At 41.9% G+C, this 12087-nt stretch overlaps 1 protein-coding gene across 1 annotated transcript; it reads left to right on the plus strand.

The window, feature by feature from the left end:
• Positions 1 to 6340: 6340 nt before the first annotated feature.
• Positions 6341 to 7312, plus strand: Tas2r40 (taste 2 receptor member 40). Its single transcript, XM_048337729.1, has one exon. It carries the CDS (start codon positions 6341 to 6343, stop codon positions 7310 to 7312), a length of 972 nt encoding a protein of 323 aa, XP_048193686.1.
• Positions 7313 to 12087: the final 4775 nt, after the last annotated feature.

The following is a 12087-nucleotide window of genomic DNA, read 5'->3' on the forward strand; positions in this document are numbered from 1 at the left end:
AAGCTGTTCTCCTCTCAGGCAAACTTCCTTTAAGTTAAAGAAACTTTCCTTATGTGGTTTGCAAGTGAAAGATGACTATAGGATCTTTTAGGTCAGATGGCTACTGACGTTGTTGTTTTCCACTTGGAGGACTTAGCAAAAACCTCAAGATCCCCAATGAATATCCTGTTCCATACCTTCCTTAGGACATGGAGGGCAACATCCAGGCTTAGAAATTTCCCTCTTCGCCAACTTTCCCAGAAAGCACTGAAGTCCAGCATTTTTTAATTCAGTAAAAATGATTCTTTCAACACACAAATTTATGTGAAAGGACACACACTGGTGCATGCATCCGTGAAAGAATGTATGCAAACAAAAGAAGACAGCGCGCAGAACAGGATTTGCTTGCTTATCCAGTCCCTAATTCAACAAATTCAAATCCAAACTCAAATGTTTCTTCTTACCAAAACCTCTTGACCACAAGCTTTCAAATATCCCCACCAGCCTATGCCGGCTTTCCCTTTCTATTCCTTCACTCTAATTTTTTTTCTTCCTTTTGATGAATTGCTGAGCTGTTTTCCAGTCTCTGAACCATTTTTATGTTGCCATCAGAAAATGTAGAAGAGTTCAGATTTTTCTATGTTTTAGTCAATACCTGTCCTTTTTTGTTGCCATCCTGTACTTGTTTAATGTGCATTTCTCTAATGACTAAGGGGCGGGGGGGACATGTACTGTTTGTTATATGCCACATGTTCATGAGCATCTTCTTTGGCAAAAATCTCTGTTCAAATCTTTTGTATACTTTACATTGGGTTGTCTTCTGATTATTCACTTGTAAGAGTTCTTTTATCCTGAAAAACCCCTTATTTATGACACATGGTTTACAAGCATCTTCTCCTACTAGAATTGCTATCGTTTTAGTTTCCTGAGAGTGCTCTTAGAAATCCAAAGTTTTCATTTTGATTAAATTCAATTTATTTTGTTTTATTATTTGATGTCTAGAGCTGTTGGGCCCCATATCTAAGAAATACTACTTCCAAAAATTTCAAAAGACTTATCCAAAATTTAACCCCAAAATTGTCACTATAGCCCCTTCCTTTTAGCATAATTTTTTATATTGTATGGGACAGAGATCTAATTTCTTTCTTTTGATATTGTCCTCCCTCTTTTGTTGAATGTTTCAAATCAGTAGTTTATTTCCTTTGTAACATTTATTGCCAACTGAAATTGTATCATTTGTTTACTTACTTATTATTTGCCTTTCCCAAGCTCTCTCCTTCTCCTCCCTCCTACTTACTCCTACACACTCACAAGTTAAACTATAAATTTTACGAAGACAAAAACATGTCTCAGTCACTATTTGTCTCCAGAGACATAGTGGGCACTGACTAAATATTCATAGAATGAATGAATAGTCCAGCTTGTTGGGAAACAATGACCATTGTATGTATCTACATCTAACTGTAGCTTATTTGGAACAAAAGTATTACTGAACACTGTCCCTAATTGAGAATTCATAAGCATTTCCTGGACTGGACAAGAGACTAGAGACAAGTAATATATCCATTGGTAAAGAAAAACATCAATAGAGAATGTCAATAAAAATCCAAATGCAACTGAACAAAGACTTTCCAATTCTTCTCCATCCCTTGATGTATGAACTCAGGAAATTCTCTTCTTAGTTCACTCGCCTTCAAATGGAACGTTCCAGTGCTACACCAAGTGCTCTTGCTGTTCTATTCTATTCTTCTTTAGAAACAAGCTCTGTAGTTACCTAAAATCAGTATATTTGAGAAATACAGTTTATTATTTGCAACCTAAATTTCAAAAGTAAATACAACCAATCTATTCATTAAGTGGCATCACTCTGACCATGAGGACAAAGGAATGCAATCTCCTGTTAAACAGTGGGTTGATGAAACTCTTAGCCAACTGTCTCAAGTAGAAAAGCTATTTTCCCACAAGAGGCTCCTGCTTGCAGAGGAAGAGAGTGACTGCTCACTAGTGGTGAACGAAGGAATTATTCCATTTTCCAAAGGGAATTCATTAGCTCCATCTTGTGGTAAAAGATGTTAGCTAAGATTTAAAGCTATCACACTCACTGATGGTTCAGAACATGCATTGAAAGACTCCAGTCTCTACAGAAACCAAGGACATAAAGGACCATGGGTGAGTAAGGCAGGGGGAAAAAAATGCCTGGAAAATAACTATTTCATTTTGTCGAAAAAATTATAAGTATATACATTCAAAGAATAAATCTCAAATTCAAACTTTAAAAAGAGAAAGCTAAAATATAATTTCCTAACATTCTTTTACAATTTAAGTTTTATTTCAGAGCCAGAAATCTGTCATTTTTTCTTTAGCAACAACCTGTCATATTAAATCGTGTATGAAGTTGTAACATAAACACATAATTCAGCCTTGGTTACCAAGAGTTGTGACTAGGGGTGGCATTTAGTTTTACTTTGTTTAACAATGAAAAAGAACTGTTCATGAACATGGACAGTTTCAAGCATGACTCTTTGAACAATCATTAAAATACTCGTAGGAACTTAGCCTTCAAATGTCATTATGCTAAGTTCTGTATCCTCTACCACACTACAGGCCAGCCTTCATGGTATAGGTAAGAATTGATTGAGTGTTCTGAACACCAGGATGATACCTTCACAAAATCTAAACTCAACATAAGCCATCCGCAAAAGTCAGTCTTCCATGTATCACAATTTTCATCATGAGGTCTGGTTACACTTCTAGAAACTAACTTAACACAGAATCGGAAACTAAATCATGCTATGCCAGATCTATTTCCACATAATGTCTTATAACTACTTGTGGATGCTTTAGGAGTGGGGGAGAGGAAATATCCAAAGTGTCCGTCTACCCAAAAGACCAATTACATGATAAGAACCTTCACTGCTTAGCATAAGCAAGGCTATTTTCCCCCCGATAATGTGAGAAGCTCATTTTTAATAGCTCCACAACACTCCTTTGTGTCCTGCTGTCATGATGCCACACACCCTCTGTGCAGTGAGCAGACTACCCTGCTATGTGTCCAATTCATCAACACTTTGTACTTCCAGCCCCATGAGGAGATCCAGAGCAAGTGAAGAGAACTGTGTCCGTGGCACCTTCCATTTTTAACTTCTAGCAGAATGCAATGCCTTCTGAATAATGCAAATGAGTATATGCAAAGCCTGTGTCCTTACATCATTTGCCACATGAAACTTAAGCTGCACTACCAGTCCAATATTAACATCGTCCATCCCAAGAACAGCATCACACAAATCTACATTCAATTATTCAAAAGCTTCTTCTCTTCACAAAACATTTATTTCTGAGTTTCTTCCCACTATCATGCCTGTAGTGAGCACAGGATACAAAATATTTCCAATTATATAAAAATTCTTGGGGCTGAGAATGTGGCTTAGTGTTGGAGTGCTTGCCAAGCATTAAGCCCTGGGTTCAACTCCTCAGTACCACATATACAGAAGAAGCCAGAAGTGGCGCTGTGACTCAAGTGGTAGAGTGTTAGCCTTGAACAGAAAGAAGCCAGGGACAGCGCCCAGGCCCTGAGTTCAAGCCCCAGGACTGGCAAAAGAAAAAAATAAAACAAAACTGAACTCCATAGTGAGTAGAAAGAACTAATTATTGCATCCAAATATTACTAAATATGCATCTTGAGTAAATGTACTAGCAAATGCCAGCATTTAAATTTTTTCACATAATGTTTTCTTTTCTTAAGCATATTTCCATAACACTGAGCAATTAGCATATCTGGTCACATTTAAATTTTCACATGCTTATCTTTTTGCAGAATCCTTAAATTCCACTACATTGAGTAGCTGCTACTCTTTTATAACTTGACATCTATGAAGAATTTACTGCGGCAGATTTCTCACTTAAGAATGCAATTGCTTAGTTTATAAACAGCCAAGTTAAAACCTTGTTGACATTTCAGCTCCTTAGATTTTGATCATACACACACACACCCCCTCCTCGTCCCCATCTCTACTCTTTGTCCCTCAGTGGCTACTTCCGTAATGACACCTAGGCTCATTCCTTTGATTGCTTCCTCTGCCAAATAAGCATTTCACAATGTCCTTCCATGTATGAAGTGGAACACTGTCTACTTTTCAAAGATGTGCAACCAAGAAGTATAGTGCTTTTTCTCACACTGTATGGCTGAGTGTGGCTCCACAAGCCAAGAGAAAACTACCGTGAAAAATTCCTTTCTACAATTCAACCTTTGCATCACCGCTCCCCTCCGCCTGACAGAAGAGCACACCCTCTCATTCATTTCCAGACACCCAGTCAGGTTCTCAAGGAAAAGATTCCGCGGGGCACTTTTCCTCTTGTCTCAGAATTGACCCGAGAGCCCCCATTACGAAAGGGTACATTGAAACCCAACTAAAGATAACAATTTAAACAAGGTATAGATACATCAATGCCCTCCAAGGAGAGCTGCAGCCAGACATGGTCCCGATGGCGAGCCTCCTCCTAAGCCTGTCTATCTGAAAACATTAAGGAAGGGAGGAAGGAGGAGAGCTTCTGGAAGCCTGGGCAACAGAGTGGGAGAACTCACACATCTTCTCCCAGAAGCCTTGGAAGGCTGGGTGGGGGGGGCCTTGCCAGGGAGGCGGCAGCAGCAGCAGGGCAGCACGCTAACAACAGCCATGAGTGAAATACTAGGTCTGACTTCCGCTGTCTCCCACACCTGCCACAGCTTGAAGAGGGGAGATGGCTATCTCAGATCATCCTGTTCCCAGCCACCCCAACCAGATGGAGCCTCAGCTCAAACTGTGCTAGGCAAGGGGAGATGACAAAATGTACACCAAATGAGGGAGCCAAACTGAACCCGCAGGAGATTTTTCTCAGGATTTCTCCTTCCCGCCCTCCTTCTGGTGAAATCCATGTTCCCCAGGTATCATCCAGACTCATTTAAGGGGTACGCGGCCAACTCGTGACTATTCCTCTGTCCTTACACTGGCTTCAAGTGAAGGGCCATACTTCATCTGAACCCAACTTGCCAAGTTTCTCTGATATGACCTCCAGATCTTCCCGATCCACCAACACCCCCAGGTAGATTTCAAACCCTTTGGCTATCATGAGGGTTTAGCAGCTTTCCCAAGAGGAAATTTGAGGTTGTCAGGAAGCCCTGCCTGCCTTCAATACCCCTAGGTGGCCATTTGGAGCAGGACTTTTCTATAGAAACTCTCCCCTTCCGTGGAACTCTCTGACTTCTCTGCTATAGGTCCTCTCCAGCTTGGAAGCCCATCTTCTAGTGGATTAGAGGAGAGATAAGTGAGAGAAAAAATGACGCCCCCTAATCACACCATGTTCTTCCAAGTCTCTTCCATCCTCCACCAGAACCAAAGCTTGTGAGCCTATCAACCAAGAATTGGAAATCTTTGTCCTTGGGTTTGTCCATGACATTGTCCCGGAAGCAAAGATACCTCCCATCTTCATCTGTGCCATGCCATTAGAACAATGCATGAGATGGAATGCTTTATAGGGAATAGAGATTTCTTTTCTAGCATTCTCAAATCTGGGATGTCCAAAGGCAAAGCAGCCCTCAACTGGCAAGGGCCCTCTCATTGGCTCATCCCATAGAAGAAAGCAGAGGGCAAGAGTGAGCAAAAGGGGGATGAATTCATCTTTATAATAAATATGCTCTTGAGATGATGGCATTGATCTGTCCATTACAGCAGACTCACCATGAACTAATCATTTATGGATCCGTAGAGACTTTCTTGTCCCTAACCCAAATGGCATCCGATTTTTACTTTCCTGTTTAAGGACATTCTTACTTGAGTCTAAGTAAAAGATGTGCACACATAAGTTAATGGGTAATTCTTATTTACAAACAATCACCTAGGAGTAAAGAACCTCTCCCAAAATAAATGTAAGAAAGGAAGCAAGAGAAGGCAGGTAAAAGCAGCAGCAGGTGTTTTACAAATACTTTAACAAGTAACACAGGCCTTGTGAGACAATAAAAAGGCCATGGAATACTGAAGGGTCTTAACTTGGGATTCCTCTGCTAACAGGTATGTATGGACTTTAAATAAAGTATGAAGTTGCTGTGCCACATATCCATTGCAAATCCTGTCCAATGAGCTCCTACAAGCCGCAAACAAATGAGTCTTCATGAAAAAATAAAAGAGAGACAGAACTGGTAACCAGATCCTGCCATCATTTGCATGCCAAGCCCCTAGCTTGCAGTCATGTGATGAGCAAATGAAGGAAACTTGGAAATAACCATTAAATGAAGAGGAACAACTAGGATAACATTGAGTGGGTGTCAGAGGATTGCAGAGAAGCACCAATTCTTGGTGTGGAAACTGAAAGTCAAGAGTCGGAAAGAATGGCAATAGTGATCACAGATGCCACTGACGACGATGTTTCCGTGTATAAAATCATCGTGGCCTTTGCAGTCTGTGGAACAGAGTGTGTCATTGGCATCATTGGAAATGGCTTTATCACAGCCATGTACGGGGCTGAGTGGGTTAGAAACAAAAGACTCTCCAATAGTGACGGCCTTATGTTGATGCTGAGCTCGTCCAGAATCTTGCTACAGATTTGGATCATGCTGGAGATTATTTACAGTCTGCTGTGTCAAGGCATTTACCACCAGAACATAATATATACACTCTTCAAAGCCATCACTGTGTTCCTGAACTACTCCAACCTCTGGTTTGATGCCTGGCTCAATGTCTTCTATTGTCTTAAAATCGCGAATTTTACTCACTCTTTGTTCTTCCTGATGAAGAGGAAAATCATAGTGCTAATGCCTCGGCTTGTGTGTTTCTCAATATTGGGTTCCGTCAGCTTGAGCACTCTCTTCTTTAGTGACATCTTCAATGTATACGTGAATAATTCCATTCCTATCCCTTCCTCCAACACCACGAAGAAGAAGTACTTTTCTGAGACCAACGTGCTCCGCCTGGCTTCTTTCTATTACCTGGGGATCATCATTCCTCTGATCCTGTCCATCCTGGCAGCCACTCTGTTGATTGTTTCACTCAAGAGACACACACTGCACATGGAAAGCAATGCCACGGGCTTCAGTGATCCCAGCATGAAGGCTCATTGGGGGGCAATCAAATCTACCAGCTATTCTCTCCTTCTCTACATCAGCTATGCGGTTGTTCAATTTTTTTCCATGACAAACATCCCTGACACATACACTTTCTGGGATTCACTGAGCAAAATTGTCATTGCTGCCTACCCAGCTGGCCACTCAGTGCATCTGATCTGGAACAACCCTGGGCTAAGAAGAGCCTGGAAGAGATTTCAGCACCAAGTCCTTCTTTATTTTAAAGGGCAGACTCAGTGATTGGAATCCATGAATGTTACAACGTCTGATCAACCAGCTGTCTTTTCCTCTCTTAGAAACCCTTGCTTCACTCAACTTTTTCTCCCCCAAATCTGCTTTGACAATTCTCCTCAGGTTACTGGATCTTCTTGTGAATGCTTAACTTGAGATTCTCTAAGCAGAAGGGGCCTAGAAACTTGAAGGTGGATTTAAGAAAGCCCCTCACTGGCATCTGGCCCCCAGATCTTCTCTCTGCTGCCCTGGCTCCTAAGTCCAAAGAAAAGTATGACAAGATTTCAATTATCATCTATTATTGTCCATTTAGTACCCTTTAGTTCTCAAGACTATCTTGATCTCTATGAGAAATTATACATTCAGTCTAAATTTGGATGTTCTACTAACCCATAGTGAGGGCAAAGAGGCCTGATAAAGAGTCCAGCCAGAGAGGAAACCAAAATGTGTATAGAATACAGAAATGGCACTCAGGAAATAAAGGCTAGCTCAAATCACTCAGTGCTTCGGAGACTCCAATGGAAGTAACACGTAAAGACAGAGGGTTTGGGTTTAAACAAATGCCAGGTTATGTGTACACTTAATGGAGTGGCAGGCTGGTATCGAGATTCCAGAAGTTTCTACAGACCGTAATGAAAACCTAAGAGAACAGGCAAAGACCAATATGGAGACAAATGTACAAAAGGGAGGACAGCAGTTGGAGAAGTGGGTGGTCAGTTGAAGAATGGCCAAATGGGAAGGGATGAATTGAAAGGAGAGAAAAATGATGAAGAAAAAAAAAGAGGGAAGTGAGCAGAAAGACCTATGAGAAAGCAAATGTCTGTTTTGCTTAGCACCTATCTCTGTAGCAACGCAAGGGACATCTGCACCTGCACACTCTGGATTTAGCCATTTCTGAGTGTCTGGAAGGAGCTGGCGGAAAGGGAAGTTACCTGGGTGGGCCATATGATGAAGGGAAAAGTTCTTCTTCATTATCTCTGTTCAGTTGGGCAGTATCTCCAAGGATGGCTCACAAAATAAGAACTTGAGGGTTTTCTTTTAGTAGGCTTTTTAAAAAATCATAATTACTGAGAAAAATGCAAAAAGAACACTAAGCTCACAGCAAACTTAGGCCACTCTCAAATGGAACTACGAGGTTGGCAGCAAAGCCTAAGTTGTTTCTTAAAGTTCTGGGATTTGATTTCAGTGCTCCATGCTTGCTAAGCAGAGCTGTCACCATTGACCTACATGCCGTCCCTTTTTGCTTTCGTTATTTTTCTGATAGAGCTTTATGTTTCTCTGCAGGCCAATCTTGGGCCCTTATTCTCCTACCTAGAACCCCCTGCATAGCTGGGACCACAGGAGCACACCATCACACTTGACATGGCGCTTGACATAGAGTCTCGCTAACGTTTTGCTCAAACAGGCCTTGAGTGACCAGCCTCTCCATCTCTGAGTAGCTTGGGTTACATACATGAACCCCCACACCCAGACGTAAAGACTAGCCCCTAAGCAGACTCTCAGGCACATGCTACAGAGAGAGTTCCTTATGCCTACACGAGCTTCAAAAAGAAATCACATATACACTGATATGCACCTGGTCACTCACTCATGTCTATCCATCCCTTCATAGCTCACACAACCTGGGACTTACATTACCAGAAAACAAAATATTTACAAAGACACATAACTTTGATAGCCGTACGTGATGCCTTATTTACATGACTATGTAAGGTTAGTATAGTTGTTTCAATAAGCCCAAATACGTGTGTGTGTGTGTGTGTGTGTGTACACACATGCACGCACATGTGCACGCCCATACTAGGACTCAAACCTGAGACCTAGGCACTATCCCTTAGCTTTTAAAATCAAAACTAGTATTCTACCACTTGAGAGAGCCATAGTATCACTTCCAGTCTTGTTTTGGAGGTGTTTTTTGGGGGGGTGGGGTGGTTAATTAGAAATGAGAGTCTTAAGATTTTTCTTGTTTAAGTTGGCTTTGAACCATGATCTTCAGATCTCAGCCTCCTGAGTAGGTAGAATTACAGACATGAGCTATCAGGTCCTGGCTTCTAAATACATTTTGAGGTTTCATTTTAATGTCTAAAAAGTAGAGAAACAGGGATTTAAACATAATAACCTCTCTATAGTCACTAAGTACATTCTAATGCATGACAGAGAAGAATAGAAATTAGTCTACTAAAGTTGTCCTTACATGAATGCGAACCATAACAAGATAGCAAAATGGCCGATCCCTCTCTGCAGTTGCTATGAAGAATATCATCTCATCATTTGTAAGAGTCTAAGGCCCCAGGGGTCATTCCACCCTCCCCAATGCTGTTCATCACCCTGCCCCCAACTGGATGACTCTCTTGCCAATTCTTCTTTCATGCAAAACCTAACTGAACACACAGAAATGACAAGAATACACAGGATTCAAATGTGTTGGTTTTAGACAAAATAAAGGACAAAATAGACTCCAGTGGACTGAAGAATGTAAGCAAACATAAAGTCTGGTGTACTGCTATGCCTGTATCCTTGCTGAAACCCCCTTGCAGGCCCTCAATGATCCCTTTCATCGGCCCCTAGAGAAGATGGACAGCTGTGGAGTGAAGGATTCCTTTACATGAAGTCAAAAGGTTCATAAACCATGTAGGGATGCTAGGGTTTGGGGGTTGCTGATGGGGTGCTATCCTGGATGGCCCAACACAAAGGCAGATGTTCTTTCTACTTGGTCATGTTCTCACAAATGAGGCGTAGACCATCAAGCTTTAGGTTGTAACTAAGCAAGCACCAGGTTTTCCCACGATCCAACATTATCTTCCCTGACAAAGTGCTGAAACGCCACTGTGCTTTGTACTTCTTTGTATTGACTCTGAAAGAAATAACTTTTATTATTTCACCTGTCCTTCACTTTGGGGCTCCAGGGTGAAAGAATCCTTTAAAGAGAAAAGAAATTGTAGGTTCATTCCACCTTTCAAAAAACACTTGCACCGGAGAACAGATGGCAAGGACACAAATGAGAAGCAATTGTAGAAAGAAACGGGAAAAAGAGGCCTGGGAGAGAGAGGGGCGAAGGGAGGGAGAGAAAGAGAGAGAGAGAGAGGACCCTCTCATCTGACTCAGGTTCCCCGTCTTCTTGGAGAGAAGTAGAAACTTTTGGAGAGACCTAAGAGGACTAGAAATTTTCTTACATACCCAGGAAACAGGGAGGAGACGGGAGAGGATGGAAAGACTGAAGAGCAAGTCCTCCATGTTTGAAGGCTACAGAAAGCTCTGAAAACTCTTTTAAACCTGGGAATTGCTTACTGTAGGGCAGGCAAAGCTGTCAGGGGAAATGCTTATCTCAGTTGTCCTCTGAGAAGAAGTAGCACATGATACTGACAGAAGTTTCTGTTTATAGGAGGATACGATGGTGCTGGCGCCTGGGCGATGGCCCAGAAAGGGCAGGTCTGGGCAGGAATGATTTGAAGTAAGGGATTAGAAAAGAAGAAATGATGAAAGGAAAGGTGTGAAGTATTCAATGCTGAAGTCAGTCTTGGCCAGTCTCACTTTGGGAGAAGCTCTCTACCAACAGCTCTGGCCCAGGTCTTTGGGGACTGTCTCTGTACACTGCAAGACAAAAAGCACTCAGTAGGAACATTTCTGGGTGGGGGACACTTCCCAGTGTGGGGTGTGGCACCCAAAGATGTCCCAGTCTGGACACTTGCTTGTCAATCCATCATCTCCTTGGAGGAAAATAGATTGCTCAAAAATGTTCTAGCTTGTCTGTCATTTAGCTTTCCTTGTTGTTGTTGTTTTAAAATAAAGTGTTTTATGATTGTTCCACCCTTTTTACATTGCATCAGAAGAAAGCAAAAGAATCAGCAATCCCTTTGGGTTGGGGAGTGGCTCAGGAGTAAGGATCCAAAGAATAACCTCAAGGTAGAACGTAAGTTATTGCTTCTCTCCTGGCCTCAGTGTTTAGATCTGTAAAAGTGGGGATCATAGAAAATAACATCTAGTTGGGCTCCAGTGACGCATGTTTGTAATCTTAGCTACCCTAGAGACCAAAGTCTGAGGATCGTGGCTCAAAGCAAGCCAGACCAAGAAAGTCTGTAAGACTCTTCTCTCCAATGAGCCAATGACAAAAAGCTGGAAGTGGAAGTGTGGTAGAATCGTGGATTTTTATATGGGAATGTTGTCCTAAGGACTGAGCCCACTGCCTCACTCAATACACTTCCCTGCCCAGGATGGCTTTTAAAGCATCTAATGTCCACAACTAAAACACCTTGCCTCCAAAATAAATATCTCAAAGTTGTGATCTTCTCTCTCTTTCACCACGGGAAGATGAAAAGTCAAGGCAGAATCCTCTCCCAGTCTTATGGAGATTGTTAAAAGGGATCAGAGCTGATAGAAAAAGAGATTTTCCACTGAGCGTCCTCAGAAGTCCTCCTCCAAACTGAAGAATGCAAAGCAGAAAAGGGTCTCCTTACACTAGGGAAAGCTGCTGTTTGCATCTCCTGTCCGGAGCCCTGCAAATGAACCCGTGGTTTATTCAAATCAGTCATTGGTGACGGGTTACCGTCCTAACTACAACTGGGACTACGGGTGATAGAAAGATTCACTGGAAAAGCATCGGGATGCAACTCTCAGGAAAGACCAAGAACCCCACAAGCCTCTTCTCTTGCCTCACTGTTCAGCAGAGTAACACCTAACAGTCACACTCCACTCATCCGTAATGAGAAAAATTTTGCTCACCGTTGGATTCAGAGGCCCAGAAAATGCCTTGGAAATGTCAAGCTAATCCCTTGAATGTCTGTCAT

This window comes from Perognathus longimembris, chromosome 2, assembly GCF_023159225.1.
Source record: "Perognathus longimembris pacificus isolate PPM17 chromosome 2, ASM2315922v1, whole genome shotgun sequence".
Taxonomy (NCBI): Eukaryota; Metazoa; Chordata; class Mammalia; order Rodentia; family Heteromyidae; genus Perognathus; species Perognathus longimembris.

Bases quoted from the DNA above. Each gene is read 5' to 3' on its own strand.
- Tas2r40 (XM_048337729.1), top strand. From the start codon at position 6,341: ATGGCAATAGTGATCACAGATGCCACTGACGACGATGTTTCCGTGTAT.